The sequence below is a fragment of the Aulonocara sp. 'chitande type north' Nkhata Bay genome, unplaced genomic scaffold (genome assembly GCF_057382095.1).
Source record: "Aulonocara sp. 'chitande type north' Nkhata Bay isolate Kocher_YH1m ecotype deep benthic unplaced genomic scaffold, A_spYH_male_GT1.1 unmapped_scaffold_34, whole genome shotgun sequence".
Classification (NCBI taxonomy): Eukaryota; Metazoa; Chordata; class Actinopteri; order Cichliformes; family Cichlidae; genus Aulonocara; species Aulonocara sp. 'chitande type north' Nkhata Bay.
The window spans coordinates 643-21,039 of NW_028234366.1; the positions used below are offsets into that span (position 1 = coordinate 643).

General features: G+C 41.9%; 3 protein-coding genes and 1 long non-coding RNA gene across 5 annotated transcripts in view; 1 reads left to right on the forward strand and 3 right to left on the reverse strand.

Annotated features, from left to right (window-relative positions):
* Positions 1–635: 635 nt before the first annotated feature.
* LOC147300346 (uncharacterized) lies at positions 636–5,384 on the reverse strand. 2 transcript variants are annotated; one of them, XR_015127962.1, is made up of 3 exons: positions 4,223–5,384; positions 2,324–2,452; positions 636–763 (listed from the first exon to the last, which is right to left on the reverse strand). It is a non-coding gene; the product is annotated as an uncharacterized LOC147300346 (long non-coding RNA). The 2 variants fall into 2 exon arrangements; XR_015127961.1 differs by having other exon boundaries at positions 642–777.
* On the forward strand, positions 4,195–6,889 carry LOC147300347 (serine/threonine-protein kinase pim-3-like). Its single transcript, XM_086285172.1, has 4 exons — positions 4,195–4,488; positions 5,516–5,696; positions 5,783–5,953; positions 6,043–6,889. Exons 1-4 carry the CDS (start codon positions 4,210–4,212, stop codon positions 6,132–6,134), a joined length of 723 nt encoding a protein of 240 aa, XP_086141298.1. The 5' UTR covers positions 4,195–4,209; the 3' UTR covers positions 6,135–6,889.
* A 10,175-nt stretch (positions 6,890–17,064) lies between these two features.
* On the reverse strand, positions 17,065–18,254 carry LOC147300348 (kinesin-like protein KIF1B). The gene is made up of 5 exons (XM_086285169.1): positions 18,063–18,254; positions 17,831–17,964; positions 17,669–17,730; positions 17,429–17,574; positions 17,065–17,250 (listed from the first exon to the last, which is right to left on the reverse strand). The coding sequence occupies exons 1-5, from the start codon at positions 18,084–18,086 to the stop codon at positions 17,065–17,067; spliced, it is 552 nt and encodes a 183-aa protein (XP_086141295.1). The 5' UTR covers positions 18,087–18,254.
* A 478-nt stretch (positions 18,255–18,732) lies between these two features.
* LOC147300349 (glutathione synthetase-like) overlaps positions 18,733–20,397 on the reverse strand; it is a 28,951-nt gene continuing 27,286 nt past the window's right edge. The window contains exons 3-4 of the mRNA XM_086285170.1: positions 20,252–20,333; positions 18,733–19,239 (exon numbers count right to left, since the gene is read on the reverse strand). Coding sequence (XP_086141296.1) covers positions 19,220–19,239; positions 20,252–20,333 — 102 coding nt within the window. The 3' untranslated portion in view covers positions 18,733–19,219. The remainder of the gene's footprint in view (positions 19,240–20,251; positions 20,334–20,397) is intronic.

Here is a 20,397-nt window from a genome sequence, read left to right on the forward strand (position 1 = left end):
AACTGTCATTTATTGACCATTTTAAATGGCGATACCAGTGTATCGACAAATAGGTAAAAAGTGTAACTGTTTTTTTCTGACAGAGCTCGGATCAATCAGTGCAATTACAAACAAGGCTGTGACCTTCACCTTTAGCGAAATTCTCATTTACATACTAGTTTAATAGTTTTCTGACTCATTGTCACTGTGTTTTATACAACCACAGCATGCTTGCTAGGCTGACATGAATTGAAAAACAAAGTGCAGCTCTCCGTATGTAAACAGACTAAATGCCACATATATTTACATTTTGTCACTTAACCAAGAAATCATGTGTAATGACCGAAAGTTTGACAACAACCACCAATTTCACTTCTAAGTGAGACTGTTCTAATACTGCTGCCAAAAATGTAAGTGTTTCAAAAACCCATGCCTGCTACATGCTACAATAGTCCCACTGAAGATTAGTGAAATAATACAGACCAACCAACTGTTCCATCATATAGGCTCCAACACAACGACTTTAACACAAAGAGCTGACTTTCAGTTTTAGGTGTTCAAACCACGTGTTTCTCTAAATGCATGATGATAAATCCCTGTAAGGTGGCTACATATAAGAAGCCGATATAGAGTAGATGGTATTATAAAGGTATTTCATATACCTGGACGGAGATGACGTACACTCCAGACGTCAGGCTGCTGAACTGAGCCACGGCCTCAGGATCCTCAGTGATCATCACTATATTCATCATTCCTGCCAGGTGGTTGTAGTACCACACTGCAGCTGAGTACACACACCTACACACACACACACACACACACACACACACACACACACACACACACACACACACACACACACACACACACATTAAATGAACTCACAAGTTTAGCATAAGATGCATGAAAGCAAATTGCCCGCTAAAGCAATAATCTTTAACATATCCCACTAAGTTTTTGCTGTTTTGTAGGTGGAAGTTATGATTTCACACTACTTGTAATTCAAATGGTGCTTCCACAGAAAGAATATAAAAAATAAATAATTGAGTGCCTTATCTATATAATAAACACATTTCATGAGAACACACTGCACTTCTAGCTTCATTTGTTGGCACAACATAAAAGTTTGTCAGATCGTGATTAACATTACAACCAAGTCTCTATTATTAAAAACACTCATTAAATCCTTTTGGTGCTTTTCTCTATTAAACTGGTATAAATATTAATCACTTTTAAGCTGCCATTCACAAGTCCTCCTGACTTCTTTGTTCCTGCACTTGTTTTCTACCTGAAGTGGAGGAAAAACATTTTTGAAAATGTTAAAATGACCCCTTTACCCATTGAACCCCTATTGGGACAAAACACTATGAATGCTCGATTGACATCTTAGCCAGTACGTGTGCTCTAAGTGCCATATGCATCTGCACCGCTGGCCTGTTGCACAATTTGAAAGAAAGTTCAAATGTAATGTTTACATTTTTAAATCTCCCAGATGAATTTTGCACACGTGTGAACTATACATTTATGTCACTTTCACAAAATATTTTTTAAACCCAGAGACTTAACATTTTTAGAAACACAATTTCCTTTCAAGAGTTGCTGAGCAGAAGTAGTCAGCAGGTGCAGTCAAAGACATTTTGTGTGATTGGATGATTATCAGGATGTCCTAAAAGCATCATTTGAAAAACCTTCAGTTAATCCAGTCCAAGAACAAAAGAACATATTTCTCCCATACTGGCTTCCCTGTTAAATCCAGAATTTAATTTAAAATCTTCTTACACAGAAAAGTCTTGAATAATCAAACCCCTTTTACACACCCACTTTACTCTCAGGCTGCGGGCTTATTTGTGGGGTTTACAAAAGTAGAATGGGAGGCAGAGCATCAGCCTTCATGTCCTTTTTTGTAGAACCAGCTTCCTATTTGCACACGGGAGACTGACGCCCTCTCACTATTAAGATTAGGATTAAAACTTTCCTTTTTGATTTATAGTTAGGGCTGGATTGAGTGACCCTGAATCCTCCCTTAGTTACGCTGCAATAGGCAAGATTGGGGACTTCCCATGGTGCAAGTATTTCATCTTTACTGAAGAACTGAATATGTTTTATTAGCATAATCTCCATTATAATTAATGAGATTTACAAATTTCACCTAGTGAAACATGTAACGTCACACTTTGACCCAGAAAAACAAAATGAAGTCAAAGAAGTATAAGTAGAAGAAAAAACATGACAAAGAGGAAAAAATGAGAAAGGAAAAGACTCTATAGACTCTATTTCTATGCTACATGTGCTGCAGCAACTTGACTGTACACTTCAGTGAGTGTGGTAAATAATGAGCACTGACCTGGTCTGCCATTTTTCCTGGCTCTCGCCCTTCTCTCGTGGACAGTAAGAGTACTTCTGAAATTCATTGGCAAACAGCACGCAGTCGTGTCGAGGGTCTTTGACAAGGGTTTGCAGCCGCTTGTAATATCTGCACAAACGCACATTACAAAAACAAGTACATTCAATAAAATCATAAATTACACTCAAGAAAGCCTCTCATTAGTTTGGGAGAATGGTGGGGATGTTAGGAGAACGTTAACCCTGAAGCACGAGGGAGAAAAAATAGACCAACGTATGTTGACTTTTCCTAACATAATTTATGTTCCTTTGTTCATTTTGGCTCATTTTTTAAATTCACTCTTGTTTGTAAAAATCAAAATAAAACAAAGACTTGTCTGTCAGATAATATGCATTAGACCTAAACATAAGATCCTGATCTGAAATTATTGAAAGAGGATGACACCTGGCTTTGTTATCCTTTGAGTTTCACAATAAAAGCCCAGTTGGTGAACTAAAGCAGCAGATTGCTTTTTTCTGAAACATGTTGACTATGTGTGAACACTATACTGCACTAACTTTAACGTGGCACATTTCAGAGTACATGTAGTAGCTGTTTCACACTAAAAATGAACACTTGTACTGATCAAACAGATGAAATAAGAAATAAAGGCCTACAAATGCCCCGATCACTAGTTGAGTTAATATAGATGATGTATAGAAAATTCAGCGATTCTGCAAAGTGAAACTGCAAAGAGAGTCCACGATGAAGCTTTTTTCTCTTTGCTGTGTACGTTAAATTCAATGGAAAACAGTAAGTAGTGATTCAGTATGACAACTCTGTATGTTTCACCAGATGTCCACCTAACGCTATCAAAGTGAAGCCTCATCACATTAATGATGCAACACTCTAAAATGGCTGTGTGAGCACAAATCAGGAATAAACTGGACTGAAACCCGAGTTCACGTGGGACTTCTTATTTACAGTGCTCATCAAGTTTGTCCAAAGCGCTCCTGCATGTTTATGCTGGACACATATTTCAAGTCACAGGCTGCGTCTCTTTCAGCTTTGTCAGCAGAGCTCTGATATAATGAGGCTGACCCCTGGTCAATGTCTACAGACATGTGTAGCTAGGTTAAGCTGGGCACACAGCTAACAGCTTGATTATGAATGCAACTCAACATTTCAAACAGAGCATCAGAATGGGGAGGAAAGTCGTTTAAAAGACTTTGAGCACGGCTGGTTACTGGTTGCAGATGAGCTACTCTGAGCATTTCAGGAAGCAGGTGCCGTGTTTGGGGATAGTTAACAACGCAGACAAGTTGCATTCATTTTAATGACATCACCACTAACTGCATTTTAAGACATGCAGTTAGTGGTGACAGGTTAATTGGAAACACTAAATTGCCCATAGGTGTGAATGCAGAAATGCGAGTGTGAATGGTTGTGTTAGTCCTGTAAGACTGGCTGACACATACCCAGGTACTTATATTCAGGTGAAGAGCAAAATGAACATTTAGGGTACAGCAGAGAGTAATTTGTGTGACAGCTGTAGTAAAACCCAATTTGTGTTTGTCTGTTTAGGTGACTTCCAAGCGAGATACGTGGAGGAGCACCGGCTTGGAGAAGGAGGATGCGGAGCAGTGTTTGCTGGCTACCGCATAAAGGATCATTTACCAGTAAGTGTTCAGATGGTGGTAGTAAGACAGGCAGTAATGCAGATAAGGGATAATATCGTAAGCTGAGATGTATGCTGTTTTACACCTTTAATGATGTCATACTGAGGAAATGCTCATCAATGCCCTGTGTCTTTTAGGTGGCCATCAAACACATCCCAAAGGGGAAAGTGTACTGCAAAGTGAAGGTAAATGTGCAAGACTTGAATTGTTTTTACATTAGTGGATTGCATGCAGCGTTCACCTGTGGAACGTCTGTGCCTCATCATCCACTTTGTTGAAATATTTCAGGATGATAACGGGAAGAATGTGTCAGTGGAAGTTGCCATCATGCTGAAGCTTGCAGCTGAAGCAGATGGATCAGTGGAAACATCAGCCCCAGTGTCTCTGTTGGAGTGGTTTGACTTTGGCAGAGAGCTGATCCTGGTGATGGAGAGACCTGTCCCCGCTGTGGACCTGGATAAATACATAGAAGAAAATGGAGGATTTTTGCCAGAGGACAAGGCCAAGGCAAGTTGACTTGCCTTAGAAGAGTCTTAGACTGTACATCATTCAATCAAAGCACAGAGTATTAGAGAAACATTAACCCATTGATTGATTATTGTCTTTTTCATCGTTTCCAGGTAGGGCTGGGCTATATCATACCATTCACGGTAATACCGGTGTAATTTTGGGCAACGATAGGAAAATGAAATATCGCGCTAGAATAGGTAAAACGCGCATGCGCAGTGCCTATGTTTACATACGCAGATGGCGGTGACGCAGAAAGAGAAGAGCAAAAGTGGATCGTTGAATGAAACGGATGAACCAGAACTGGTTTGTAAAAATGCTGCAACTTTAGTGGTGTGGAACTGGTTTAGCTTTCGTCCGTCAGATACACAACAAAGCACGATTTTTGGTAGCGCATGCTAGCGGGCCGTCGTTATTACCGTGTTGTTTGGAAAATACGGCACACTTAAAATCAATCCTTTGATTTTTCTGAAACTCGACAGTGCCCCTTATAATCCCGTGTGCCTTATGTATGAATTCTGGTTGTGTTTACTGACCTCAAAACGATTTTATGTACACGGCGACTTTGCTAAGCTACAAAGCCGCACCGCTCGATGGATTGTCGGAGCATTACGGCTATCGTAGGCAGGCGCCTCGCGGAGTGATACGTACTGCACCTCAACGTGATATTACCGTATTGTGTGTGTATAACCTCTTTTTAAGCTTTGTGGATATTTTACATGGTTATGCTGAGGATATGTCGGCCAATTTCCACTGGAAATGCCTTTTGGTTAAACTGTCAGCGAGGAATTTGCATTTGCACTGTTACATTTTTATATAACTTTAATGCACATAAAAAAACAGCTGCTTGTTTAAGTGAAAATACATTTATGGGGTTTTTTGCACTAATAAAGTTGTGGAGTTGTAAAGTATTTTGTCTAGTGTCAATTATATCGTCAGTTATATCGTCAGTTATATCGTTATCGCAACTTTTCAAATGTATATCGTGATAAATATTTTTGGTCATATCGCCCTGCTCTATTTCCAGGTCATTCTGAAGCAGCTGGTTGATGCTGCGAAGCACCTGGAGGATAAACACATCTTTCACCGGGACCTCAAGAGTGAGAACATTCTAATTGAGACCGGCTCAGATGTACCGCGTGTTCGTATCATCGACTTTGGACTGAGCTGCTTTGTTAAGGGGCAGTCGCAGTACCGCGTCTTCTATGGTAACATATTCTGCTCTTGCTCTTCACAGATGTCACAATTTTCGCCTTTTGTTTTAGAAGAAATTGCAATTGTGTCTGTTTATTAGGTACAGAAATTTACTCCCCTCCCGAGTGGTACGGGCGCAGTTGCTACAGGTGTGGACCCACCACGGTATGGCAAATGGGAGTGGTTCTGTACGAAGCGCTTCATGCCGGGGACTTTAACACCACGAGCTTCCTCAAAAAGCGCCTGAAATTCAAAAGACATCTGTCCAAAAGTAAGAAAACGTCACACTTCAAGACTGACTGATGGCTTGGACCACTGGAACTATCATCTTCATGTTTTTTCTCTTTCCTTTCTTTCCAGACTGCCGGGATTTCTTGGACGCGTGTTTAACCAAAGTCCCGGAGACGCGGCCGACGCTGGAGGAGCTACAGCATCACACTTGGCTGAGATAAGCCTATCACACACACACACAAACACACACAATTCAGACGTTATCATTTATGTGTGATGTATGAATTACCTTTCTTTTTTTCAGGAAATAATTTTTTTTAATTGGCCCACTTTAAATTTCAGTGTTTTGGAATTCCTGTAACCCCCCCCCCCCCCCAGCCATCCCAGGAAAGGGGATCTCTCTTTGAATGGGCTTTCCCGAGGTTTCTTCCCGTCAGTCTGGCCCCCCCAGGGGAGTTTTTCCTCGTCTTCATAGAGAGCTTGGGCTGGCTCAGGAGCTCCATCAAAACTGTCTTTATTTAATTACTCTAATGTAATCATATACTTTAAAGTAATCAAATAAAAGACAGTAAAAATCTGAAGACTTGAAGTAAACTTCCATTAAAATAAAACTTGTTTAATTCATCTTTGCTGAGGATACTGTGTTATTACTATTTCAAGGATTATGTCAGAACACCGGATACTGGTACCCATCCCTACCCATCACTAGGGAACAGAACAAACCAGACATCAATTACAACAAAAATGACACTGACCCAGCCAGCATGACTCGTCTGCCTTAAGAAATGTTTAGCAATATTACAAATTGGGTGATATGCCTTAAAGTAGCTTCTCATGTGTTCAGCATTGTCAAAGGCTACATTTTAATTAAAACCACAATCTAGTAATGTTCTGTCTTTAACCTTCCTAATTTGTTTTTTGTCCTAACCTAATACTAAATTGCCAGTGAAAACAAAAGTTACATAAATAAAGAAGAGTAAAGAAAATTACGGTCTCACACAGGAGTCAAACCCTAGTTTCTAAATGCTGTCAGTAATAGGAAATTCTATCTTTAAAAAAAACCCAAATTGTTACACCACTTTGTCAGCCTCGCTGGCGTCAAGAATCATTAGTATTACTCCTATGCTAAAGCTTTAGTAGAGGTTGCACATCAGTTGGTGTCCCCGCCCCTTATCCCCCTTAAAATCCTAACTTGAAGATGCAGAATTTGATTCCTATTAATATGGATGTCATTCATGAAAGTAATACCCAAGCAAATAGCAATTTTATTATGATCTGTGCTGCAGTTGTAAGACCGGGCACTCCTAAAACCCTCTCCCCACTCCCTACTGACATTGTCGTGATGTTACTGATTTCTCACTGCAGTCATGCAATTTATTCTATAAAAAGCTTGAACGCGATAGACGCGAACAGAGCGTCAGGTTTACATGTAAAGTCAATGGAAAAGCGCGATGACCCGCGATTGCGGCTCCTGCAAAAATTTGGAAGCGTACAATGAGAGCAATTTGGTACGTTTGGGGGGGGGTTTACCTCCGATGGGTGCTCTTTTTCGCTTTCGCTGCCTTCCAGGAGGGGAAAGGATGAAAAGAGAGGCGATTTTCCAGCTTCTTGCCTTCCCTATGGTGTGATCTAAGGTTGCAACCGACAACACAGCTCGTAGGAACTCAGTGCCACGGCCCTCGCTTGGGGGGCGGGGAGACGTGCACTCGCTTTTTCCTGCTCCAGCCAAGTCCTCTGCCTGCTCTACATCTCTCCTATTACCTTTTATTACGCTTGCACTCATGCCTTTGCCTTTCACCACTTCAAAACTGCGCCTACTTCAATATTACCTTCATACGCTCTCTTTGCTTTTCGCCTTCCTCACTACACTAAGTACCATTTTTTAACGCTGTGTACTCACTCTTGCTAAGTACATGTGAACAGATCTTGAAGAAAAAAAACAAAACGAAACATACTTTTCTTTTCTGTTTTATTGAAAGCACTTTACAGAAAGTACAATTGTTTACAATGAACAAAGAAGTAGGTACACTGTAAAATCTAATTAGTTCCCAGAACTCAAAAAAATTGAGGAAACTCGTTGCCTCAAAAAATTGAGTAAAGCTTAGCTAAAAATGACTAAATTAGGTCAACTTATTTATTTTGAGTACTCTGTACAAGCTCATTTGTTCCCAGAACTCAAGAAAATTGGATCAAGTTTACGTAAGATGACCAAGTTAGGGCAACTTACTCATTTTGAGTACACTGTACAGCCTTGTTAGTTCCCAGAACTCCAAAAAATTGAGGAAACTCGTTGCCTCAAAAAAACTAAGTAAAGCTTACTTAAGATGACTGTTAGGACAACTTACACATTGCAAGTCTGCAGTATTAAGAATAACTTGATATTTCTGACTGTACAATTTTAATTGTTTACCTACTGACAAACAAGTTCAACTAAATGAAAAAACTATTTGTGGTAACCTGAATATGATTAGAAATAATTAACAACACTTTTTGTAATGATGTTAAAATCAGCCCAACTTTTATTTTCAAGCACAACAAAGTATAACAGCCAACATACTGGACACTGTTCTGCTGAACAACAAACAATTATATTGCCGTCAGTGTTATAATCTTACAATGAAACAAAGTCTTAGATGTAATTATTCTGAAAATAAGTTTAGGCCTACCACCTACTTGATGATTTTTAAGTTGGTTTTTTTCTGTTGTTATTTCAATTATATTTGCATATTTGAAACAAATTTTATCTATCTATCTATCTATCTATCTATCTATCTATCTATCTATCTATCTATCTATCTATCTATCTATCATTTCTCACGGCACACGTATATTGTCGGGTTTTTTTCTTGGCCAGGGCATATTTTAAAGAGGAATTGCTCTCCTGGTACTGGTGTGTCATACTGCTGAATTTGGTATCGGTGCTCAAACCTTTTGTGTTTGTTTCAAACAAGTTGTCCACCCAGGGAAGCTAAAATGTGTTCTGTGTGTTCTCAGATGAACATATGAGACACTTTGACTCTTCAGTGCAGTGTGGAGCTTAACAAAGTTCTGTTTTGTGTCCCAGCTGATCAGGAGGAGAAGAAGAGTCTGACGGAGCAGCAGAGGAAATTTCAGCTACTTGGACTCAGTTCAGCCACTGCAGAGAAAACAATGAGCTCAACACAGAAGGTGACAGATACTAGTGTTAAGAAATACTCCATTAAAAGCTGAAGTACTGATATGTATATTTTATGCTAAACTAAATGAACCTTGTGCAATATTAATGTAATGTAGAAATAATGTATACAATGTATACAATGCCTACATCTTAGACGGTGACGTTGCCTCTAAACATCAAAATGAGCAGGAAGATGTTAAAGTGGGATTCAGCAGGATTCAACCCTAAAATCAGCTGTAGTGGCTCAGTGTGGGGAAAAGGGTCACAGCTCACAATCATTTCTATTGAGAGCTCCAGTAGATTTTTTTAATGTACAGGCTGTGATCAGCTGACCTGCTGCTCTCTGTGAATTCATCCAGATGTCAGCAGATGTTTCATGAGTTGTCCTGGCTGATTTCCTTTCTCTACACTGACAGTACACTGTCTTTATATTAGACACTAAACTGTTGGTATGTGGGTGGAGCTCAGTGAATGAATGTCAGCATCATGAGCTTAAGTTTAAGTTAATCTCTGCTACACTTGATGTAATCTAACTCTGACATGAGCACCACAGTCACTGTGCACCAGTCACACACTGTTCTTTACTTAAATCCATCACATTACAGTAAACTTGCCTGCTTATCCTGCACTAACCTGCAGAGGATTTTGCTGCAGTCTTTACATCACATTGTGAGACAAACTGCACACAAACAGTTTGTGTGTTTACTGATGTTTGTTGGGCTGATAGAATTGCTGCATTTGAAATTACCTGCCACATAAAAAATATTACTCCATTTATTCTCGCTCGTCTTCTGTATTGCTAACTAGATGTTGAAATACCGCGACCGCAACTTATCAGCACCTGCAGTCGTTCAGGTTCTGGTGGTGTTTGGTGCCACACTCCACCTTCAGGTTTAAAACTAGTGTTAATGGAGGGAGTTTGAAGCTTCAGTTTGTTTAATGACTGCATTTCACTCACTGCCTCTGTTTGTATCTCTGTCACTGCAGGACCAACGTGGACCGAGAAGTCAGCGCTCTCAGGAGGCCGACAAACCTCACAGAAGAAAGAGAGAGAAAAAAAACACCTGTGACGAGTGTGGGAAGGATTTTACCTGGAAGTTTAAACTAAAACAACATCAGCTCATCCACACTGGAGAGAGACCGTTCAGCTGTGACTTGTGTGGAAAGTCGTTTTCCTGGAAGAATGCCCTAAAAACACACCAAGTCGTCCACAGTGGAGTTAAAGCTTACAGCTGTGATCAGTGTGGCAGAGCTTTTACTCGAAGTAGCAACTTACAGAGACATCTAGTTACCCACTCTGGAGTTAAGGCATACAGCTGTGACATCTGTGGAAAAACTTTCAGCCAGCTAGGGTACCGAAATATACACCTACGCATTCACTCCGGAGAAGATGTGTACTGGTGTGATCAGTGTGGCAAATACTTTACAACAGACACACAGTTACAACGCCACATGTTTACCCACACTGAGGAGAGACCTTATCAATGTGACCTGTGTGAGAAGACTTTTAAAACTCCACAGTACCTGAGACAACACCAACAGATCCACACCAGAAAGAGACTCTACAAGTGCAGTTACTGTGAGGTTTGTATTTTTATTTTATTCTTGTAAGTTCAGTCTGACTGTTTGGAACAAGTCTGCTCATTAAATTGTGTTAGCATGTTAGCACTTCTACTGCACCGAAGAGTAGCTCTGAGCCATTATTCAGGTTTTCATTTCATTTAAGTGTAAGTCAGATGTTACTGTAATATTAAATAAGTACAGTGGGGCAAAAAAGTATTTAGTCAGCCACCGATTGTGCAAGTTCCCCCACTTAAAATGATGACAGAGGTCAGTAATTTGCACCAGAGGTACACTTCAACTGTGAGAGACAGAATGTGAAAAAAAAATCCATGAATTCACATGGTAGGATTTGTAAAGAATTTATTCGTAAATTAGGGTGGAAAATAAGTATTTGGTCACCTCAAACAAGGAAAATCTCTGGCTCTCACAGACCTGTAACGTCTTCTGTAAGAAGCTTTTCTGTCCCCCACTCGTTACCTGTATGAATGGCACCTGTTTGAACTCATCATCTGTATAAAAGACACCTGTCCACAGCCTCAAACAGTCAGACTCCAAACTCCGCCATGGCCAAGACCAAAGAGCTTTCGAAGGACACCAGGAAAAGTATTGTAGACCTGCACCAGACTGGGAAGAGTGAATCTACAATAGGCAAGCAGCTTGGTGTGAAAAAATCAACTGTGGGAGCAATCATCAGAAAATGGAAGACATACAAGACCACTGATAATCTCCCTCGATCTGGGGCTCCACGCAAGATCTCATCCCGTGGGGTCAAAATGATCATGAGAACGGTGAGCAAAGATCCCAGAACCACACGGGGGGACCTGGTGAATGACCTGCAGAGAGCTGGGACCAAAGTAACAAAGGTCACCATCAGTAACACACTACAACGGCAGGGAATCAAATCCCGCAGTGCCAGACGTGTTCCGCTGCTGAAGCCAGTGCATGTCCAGGCCCGTATGAAGTTTGCCAGAGAGCACATGGATGATACAGCAGAGGATTGGGAGAATGTCATGTGGTCAGATGAAACCAAAGTAGAACTTTTTGGTATAAACTCAACTCGTCGTGTTTGGAGGAAGAAGAATACTGAGTTGCATCCCAAGAACACCATACCTACTGTGAAGCATGGGGGTGGAAACATCATGCTATGGGGCTGTTTTTCTGCCAAGGGGACAGGACGACTGATCCGTGTTAAGGACAGAATGAATGGGGCCATGTATCGTGAGATTTTGAGCCAAAACCTCCTTCCATCAGTGAGAACTTTGAAGATGAAACGAGGCTGGGTCTTCCAACATGACAATGATCCAAAACACACCGCCCGGGCAACAAAGGAGTGGCTCCGTAAGAAGCATTTGAAAGTCCTGGAGTGGCCTAGCCAGTCTCCAGACCTCAACCCCATAGAAAATCTGTGGCGGGAGTTGAAAGTCCGTGTTGCTCGGCGACAGCCCCAAAACATCACTGCTCTCGAGAAGATCTGCATGGAGGAATGGGCCAAAATACCAGCTACTGTGTGTGCAAACCTGGTAAAGACCTATAGTAAACGTTTGACCTCTGTTATTGCCAACAAAGGTTATGTTACAAAGTATTGAGTTGTATTTTTGTTATTGACCAAATACTTATTTTCCACCCTGATTTACGAATAAATTCTTTACAAATCCTACCATGTGGATTCATGGATTTTTTTTTTCACATTCTGTCTCTCACAGTTGAAGTGTACCTCTGGTGCAAATTACTGACCTCTGTCATCATTTTAGGTGGGGGAACTTGCACAATCGGTGGCTGACTAAATACTTTTTTGCCCCACTGTATTGCTGTAGTATTATGGTGGTAGTATTGTAGCTATTGTAGCCCAGTAAACTGAGTGTGTTAATCGAAACAGTAAAATGTAATTGGACGTCTGCAGAGATGCTCTTTATTTCAGGCGACTTTCAGGATAAAAGTGTTGAAGGACTGACTTACACTGTCTTTGTGTCTTTGTTTAGAAGCAGAGCGACACAGATGGATCCACTTCTCAACCCTGTCATCGCTGTGGTGGTGGGAAAGACTTTCGTTGTGACATCTGTGGAAAAACTTTCAGTCAGCAAGCCGGCCTAAAAATACATCAACGTAAACACACTGGAGACAAACTGAAATACTGCAAAGAATGTGGGAGAAGCTTCCCCACATCAGCTGAGTTAAAACAACATGAACTCTTTCACAGTGGGGTCAAAAAGCACCTCTGTGATCAGTGTGGGTCATCCTTCACCACTGCAAGTCAGCTTAAAACACACAAACGAGTCCACACAGGAGCGAAACCATACAAGTGCAGACACTGTGACAAAAGCTTCTCACAGTCAGGTAGTCGTAACGAGCATGAACACATGGAAGGAAACTACAGCTGTGAGCAGTGTGACAAGAGCTTCAGTAATCTCAGTTCATACTCTGCACACAAACGATCCCACGTTACTAATAAACTGTTTCACTGTTACCACTGTGCCAAAACATTCACTTCATCATCTGCTCTGTGCAAACATCAGCGCGATCACGCAGGGCTGAAATCGTTCCCATCACAGGATCAGAGTGAATCTGAAGAGAGAGAAACATCCTCTGGTTTCAGAGTCCAACTTAAAACCCTGGAGATCAGGCTCCACAGAGTTCAGGTCGGCTCTCCTTAAGTTTAAGTTAAAGTTCAAATGAGGCTATGAATCAAACTTCCTGTAGTTCCATTTTAATCTTTATAAATTGTTCTTCTGTTTGTGTTCAGTCGTTACCTTTTTTTTCAGTGGTTGGATTAAAAATCAGTTTTCTGTTGTTCAAGTTTTTATTGAATGTATTTTGTTAAATAAAGTTAAAATATTGTTAAATAAAGAATTGTTTGAACGACAAAGATTTTGAGCCATGATGTCATTTCCTGTATTTCAGAGTAAAGACTGAAGTGACAAATGGAAACATGTTTACAGTCATGGAATAAACGCTGATGGGTCATCTGTAGGAAGTTCTATTGCTGACCTGACAGACTCGACCTTGTTTACAAGGAAAGAAAGGAACTGATGACATGTGTCAGCAGAGGCTTTCAGGGTTGTTTAGAGTAGAGCTGATAGTCTTAAAGAGAACATGGCGATTATGACAATTTAACACAATGATCTGAGAAAAATATCTGTTTCTCTCATTTTTACTGTATTCTGATCAAATTTCCAACATTCTTTTAACATTTCAAAAGAAATTGTCTTTCTTCCACTTTCACACTTGGCCCTAAAAACACCAACATCCGTGCATCACCCTTGTGTCAGTCTAATGAACCTAACATGTGATTGATACATAACACACATTCACACTGGCTGCATATATCAGTCCGGGGGGGCAGAGCAGAACTCTGTATGAATCAGACGCGCTCACATATTCAGGCTTTCCAGAGGCGTTTACCATCAGAAGAAGCAGAACAATGAATCATCAGCACCCTGCAGAAGAACACAGCAAGCAACAACTCTAACAATAAAGACGTGCTGGAGCCAAAAGATGCAGATAGCGAGTTTTAAACGATAACGCACAGGACCAAAGGGGGAGAGGGTAAAAACCCACTGCCTCCTGAGATAAAGATCAGCAAGTCAAGCTGGCAGCAGACGACACAAAACGCTCTCTGGAGGAGGCGGCAACTGTGGAGCAGGCCAACGGAGAGGCGGATCGGCAGACAGGAAGCTCCCGGGGTCCCACAACAAGATGTTGCGCGTCAGACTGGAGCAGGATATCCCCATGTTGGTGACACTGCCCATCGAGGTACAGCCCAACTTGGCAAACCAACCCTTCCCTTTCTTGGACACCACACTGGCTGATCTGGGCATCCAAGACTGAGTCTCACTCCGTGTGGGGACGTTTTTTTGTTTTTGTTTGTTTTTTAAGAAGCAATCATGTGTATATATTCAGCTCAGAGCTGAAGGAGAGGGTGGTTTGGGTTGACACCAAGAAGACCCATCCTAGAGGTACGGCGGTGGGATCCAACTGCAGGGATGTGGTCAGATGGCAGTCTGTGGAAATCAGGTGACAGTGAGAGCAACTTGATTTTCCTATTTTGTCCTTCAGATACGAGTGAAAGCCCAGATGCCAGGAGACAAGCAGCTCCAGGAGGTCCTGTACAGCACCGAGGTCCACACTGACCGCTCCTTCTGCTGCACTGGAATGGATATCCTGCCCTGGAAACAGACGTGTGCAGGTCTAGAAGCAGTTTAAATCCCATACTTTTTTGATCTGTGAGGCTCTTAATGTCACGTCTGCAGCCATGAAAGTCAGCTCAGGGTTTCTTGATTCTGATTTTTCTTTGCTGTGTCACATTTAGCTCATATCTGCATTGCCATGCCCTGAAAACAAGCTGCCGAGCTTTAGTCAGGCTCAGGGACAACGGGAGATCTGAGGAGCAACACGATGAGAACAACTAAAACTGAACAAACTTAACATCTGATTACCTTTTTTATTTGTAAGAAAAAGTTTAACATGAACGCGCCAACTGTCCACAGCAAAGCTTATTATGACAAGACTGCTTTTATTCAGTGATGTCAAAGTGTCATCACTTCATACCTCTGAACTGACATTAGATGTATTGCATACCTTGTTAGAATTACACTGTTGAAGCATTTGTAAAAAGCTTCTGTCCTTGTTAATTTATGTTTTAGGATAAGTTTTTGGGCTGTGTAAGGTCACAGGTTGCATTTCTGAGCAGAGTAGTAAAGGTAAAGTAAGTGTTTTCAAAACTAGCCACTCAGCATGTGTACAAACAGTGAGAAATCTCTGAAGAAAACCGTTTGAAGGAGCAAGAGCACACGTGTTTCTCCACAGGTTAAAGCCCGCTTTAATAATCAATATGAATCAAAGACTTCTGTCAACACAAAATAAATGTAAGGAAACACATCCAGTTTCTATAACTGACGACAAGCTTGGACCACAGTGATCTAAACTCATCCTCTACATTGGAAATGTAAACAAATGTAAATGTGGTTTTTACTGTACCAGAGCAGGGCTGTATGTGTAGAGCACAGCCAGGCAGCTGAACACTGTATTGTTCTCTTTTTGGTCCTCTTCGAGCGGGAGACGAGCCACCAAAGCTGGCAACACCGGTCAGTGAACACATTCAGTTTTCAGGCCCCTCTTCTGTGGAACCAGCTTCCAGTTTGGATTCAGAAGACAAGATTTCAAGATTAGGCTTAAAACTTTCCTCTTTGGTAAAGTATATATTTAGGGCTGGACCAGGTGACCCTGAATCCTCCCTTAGTTATGCTGCAATAGATGTAGCCTGCCGGGGATTCCCATGATGCATTGAGTTTTTCCTTTCCAGTCTCCTTTCTCACTCAGTATGAGTTAATAGACGTCTCTGCATTGAATCATATCTGTTATTAACCTCTGTCTCTCTTCCACAGCATGTCTTTATCCTGTCTTCCTTCTCTCACCCCAACCGGTCGCAGCAGATGGCCCCGCCCCTCCCTGAGCCTGGTTCTGCTGGAGGTTTCTTCCTGTTAAAGGGGAGTTTTTCCTTCCCACTGTCGCCAAAGTGCTTGCTCATAGGGGGTCATATGAATGTTGGGTTTTTCTCTGTATCTATGAAGCGCCTTGAGGTGACTTTTGTTGTGATTTGGCGCTATATAAATAAAATTGAATTGAATTGAATTATCTGAGGAAGAAGCAGAGTTGGTTTGTTTCCAGCTGAAATCATCCAGGCTCAGGAATTTGAATCGATCCACATCACTTCTGCTTGAACTAGAGAACATGAGTGTCGACTTACATTTGGTCTGTGAGACACATGTCATAGTGACAGTATTTGGGTTAATATGGCATTACTCACCCTGGTCGCATTTCTTCAATATCAGGCACCAAGTTCAGGAACTCGTTCTTTGCAGCCCGCGCAAGGTAGGAGGTCTCCAGAGTGGGAACCATCGGGAAGTTTTCACAGTCTGAGCAGGAGGGACTGGAGGCACGTGAGCTGTTCTCAGGGGTCCTTTAACACAAATCACACCAAGTTAGAATCAAATAGATAACCTGTCAATAACCGTTTGCAGATCGAGGTCAATGTTCCTAAAAATATGTTTACTTCTGGCCCATGGAGCCACAGCGCGAGTCCGAGAGAGAGGGGCAGGTAGAGGAAGGGGTGAGGGTGGCACTGCTGAAGCTTGTCACGGATGGATCACGTCCGATCGGTGAGATGAGAGAAAGCTGAAGTGAAACAACAGCAGGATGAGGTAGACGTCAATATAGGAACTCCCTGATGTGACACAGAAAGGCTATTTTTTTATTTCTTTGTATTATTTCTCACCTTGCAGTCACTGATGCTGTTCACCAGCTGCTTGTATTCAGTATTGAAGGTGTGTGTCAGAAGGCGCAGGCACTACAACACAACAGGAACAAGACCGATCAGCTCCGAGCAGAGAAGGAAGAAGGCAGCAACAAGAACGCCCACTAAGCCCACGTTTTTCTCACCTTGGTGGCCAGCTCCTTCTCACGCTTTCAAAGGTGGTGCTGGAGATCTGCGAGGAGGCGGAGGTGGATGTGGACAGAGTGCTGGAGCTCACGCTGGGGGACAGAGACTCACTCAGGGACTTGGTGGTGGGAGCTGTTCCCACGGGAGCCGCCTCTCCCAGAAGGTGACGGGTCTTTTCCACCTGGACGAAAGATGGGGGCGAATGTGAGGTGGGGAGAAGAGGGGAGGTTAGTCATGTAAAGTCTGTACTCTAAGAAAAAACTTTTTAGAATAGCACTTTGGTCTTTGAGCTGAAAAGTCATTTTTCCCTCTACGATATTAAACAGATTTATTTCTTTATGAATCTTTTAAGGCCCCACCTCCTGCAGCTGCTCCATCTTCTCCAGCTCCCACTGGTGCTCTAGGATGAGGCTATCTCCTCTGGGTCTCCAGCCGGCCAGGTTCTCCTCTCCACGCACATAAGCCACTGATGTGTCCAGGACCTTCCTCCTCCTCCTCTGCATCCCTGCTCAGGACATGAGCCCTCATTAGGATGAAGCTCTCCACAGAATTATGATAAAACAGCTGCCGTTCTTTAAACATGTTTCATGGCCGCTCACCTGGGCTTCCAGTGTCAGACATCTTACACAAGCTCAGCTCGTAGATCCCAGTCACTCGGTTGCTATAATGAAGCAGAAGTTTTGAACAAGGAAACTTTGTAACAGGGCAGATATCTTTGATTGTGAAACAGAGATGGCCACAGTGCAGCAGCCCAGATTTACCAGTCAGGAGTTTTGGAGTATCCAGTCCCAAAGAGGTTCTTGAGAGAACGGGGTGGGGAAATCTTGGCGTCTCGGGAGTAAAAGACCGTGCAGATGTCTTTGGTGATAATGGCAGGCTGGATGCAATGGTCCAGCTGCAGAGAGGAGATAAAGGGTGTGTGTTAGACACGATGACATCAAGAGACTTAAAAACACGTACAAACAGGTACAACACGGCGGAGCAGCGGCTGACCTCCAGATACGCAGATAAGGTCATGTAGATCTTCTCTCCGTAGGGAGTGACGCGGTTGAGCAGGAGGGAACCTTTTAAGGGTGTTTTTATTTGTGCTCCCTGGCCTGGAAATAAACGGTTTCCGATCAGACCTGCTTCATCTTTGTGCCCTTGGTATCTGACTCGCTTGCTCCCCCATGCATTTTAAAAGAATCCTTCTCTTCAGCATGAAGTTTTGGCTCAGCTTTAGTGTCTGCGTTACATGTACACAAAGACTGAAACGTTCAATGATAAAAACACACAGTGGAATAAAATTGTAAGACGTCATCATTTGATGCAGTTTAAGGACACTTGTTGTTCTGTGCAGTCTCACCTGGAGCTCACGCTTCTAGTTCATGCCATCATGACCAAAGATTCTTCAATTAATAGTTTAAAGATGTCCATGAATGCACTGCTAACTGCTCTTCACCCTGATAAAAATCAACATGCATTTAGAATAAGAAACACTTTTACAAAACCAAAAGCTTCACTGTACTTAGTGATTTATATGTCTACAAAACAGGTTCAGTTTGTAACTGAGAGAGCGGCTCAGTGGCGCTGAATTATATTTCCAATAGAAACACAATTTCATATGTTGTAGTAACAACACACTGCCACAAGATGGCAGCCTAGGCCTACTTTACCATGCTGTTCCAGTACAAAAGAAAAAGTGACAGAGCCTTGAAAGAGTGACAGAGACACTTTTTATGAACTCATCTGTAATGTGTCACCTTTTCTGTAGGATGAAGAAGTGCTTCCCTTCTTTTAAAGTAAATACAGGCTTACAAAGATCCTCTAAACATGTTTCTGAAATAATCCTAAACACAATCATTAAATCAAAAATGCAAGAAACTATTTATTTAATCACTCTTCTTAACTTAATTCCTTAACTTAGTAAAAAATAAAATAAAATAGACAAGAACTTTTCTGCTGTCTCACCTCTGTCAGTTTTCATGCTGTTGCAAGAACAGGTGGAGGTGCAGGTGGAACTTTGACTTCAGTGTGGTTTGTATGTGCAGGCAGGAGTCTGACATCTCAGGACAGCAGAGGGTTGTCGAGCACGGTGACTCCTGCTGCGACGCCCCCGTCTGACTGTCCTGAGCTCTTGGTCCTCAGCAGACGGCCCACACACTCATTCATCACCATGTCTTTACCCTGCCTGTAAGAAAGCAAAGACAAGGCTAACATTAGAAACAGCCACCAACCAATCCCTTTTACTCCACCACCCAAAAACCAGTGAGAAACACTAGCTAGTATTAACTTGGAATCAAAGTGCACTAATCCCCAGGCTCCCAGCATAACATACAGTCTAACACAAACTCCACAAACTGTCTTGCTTCAGCTGACTTTCCTTCACCTTCTCTCCAGACAATCTGTTGTGCTCTTTTCAGCACAAAGCCACACTCCTGCTCACTGATCCTCACCTCTTTTTAACCTAGTCTCAGCAACTTTGTCCCATAGCTTGCACATCCTTTCCACCTCCATCTTTCTTCCCAGCCAACTGATACATACCTTTTCTCCTTCCTTAAAAGCCAGCCTAAGAAATACCATTTTATAAACGCCCCATAAATGAAACTGCCATTTTCAAAAATCGTATCATCCAAATTCATGCAGCGTGGCTAAATTAAGAATGAATTACAAACCCGAGCTTCCTTGCTAACATGATTAACAGCTAAACACTATCATAGTGGAGTGTAAAATTACTGCTAAAATAGCTCATATGAACCCTGATACTGGACTTTGTATTTATCAAAACAAATGATCTGATATTACAAAGAAAACTAATGATTGCTTTTTACAGTATTAGCCCAGAGTGATGTAAGGCAGGGTGGTTAGTCAGCCATAACCTGCTGACAACTTGTATCTGGTAGCTTTTTCACATCCTGATCAATGTTGTTGTCAAGTGTGTCTCATATACACTATTATCTCAGTCACAGTACAGCATGCATGAATCACAGTAGATACACAGTAATGCAAAACAGCAGGCAGTCATGTATGTGTCGTCACTGTTTTGACTGAGGCTAGCTCATACATGGAATGCAAGAAAATGCTGCATGTGTGTGCAGATCCACACATGCACTGCTTAAACTTCCCTAGTTTAACAAATGGTGAGCAACAAACAGAAGTTTTCAACATTTTTAAAGACGCTTCTATCCCCCCGCCCGCTGTACCTCCTCCTTCTCGCTGAGACTTCAAGACAAACCGTTCTGCTGCTGACAAGGCCACTGATACTGTTTTGTCCCTCTCTGGACCCTGTAGACCAGCGCAACCACAGAGAAATAAATCAGAGGAATAAAATGCAAATGATATTGCTTAC

Bases quoted from the DNA above. Each gene is read 5' to 3' on its own strand.
- LOC147300348 (XM_086285169.1), bottom strand. From the start codon at position 18,086: ATGACCTTATCTGCGTATCTGGAG. The intron at 17,965-18,062 runs GTCAGCCGCTGC...TCCTCTCTGCAG, and splicing joins CCTTATCTGCGTATCTGGAG to CTGGACCATTGCATCCAGCC. The intron at 17,731-17,830 runs GTAAATCTGGGC...GCTTCATTATAG, and splicing joins TACTCCAAAACTCCTGACTG to CAACCGAGTGACTGGGATCT.
- LOC147300347 (XM_086285172.1), top strand. From the start codon at position 4,210: ATGCAGCGTTCACCTGTGGAACGTCTGTGCCTCATCATCCACTTTGTT. The intron at 4,489-5,515 runs GCAAGTTGACTT...CTCTATTTCCAG, and splicing joins TGCCAGAGGACAAGGCCAAG to GTCATTCTGAAGCAGCTGGT. The intron at 5,954-6,042 runs GTAAGAAAACGT...CTTTCTTTCCAG, and splicing joins CAAAAGACATCTGTCCAAAA to ACTGCCGGGATTTCTTGGAC.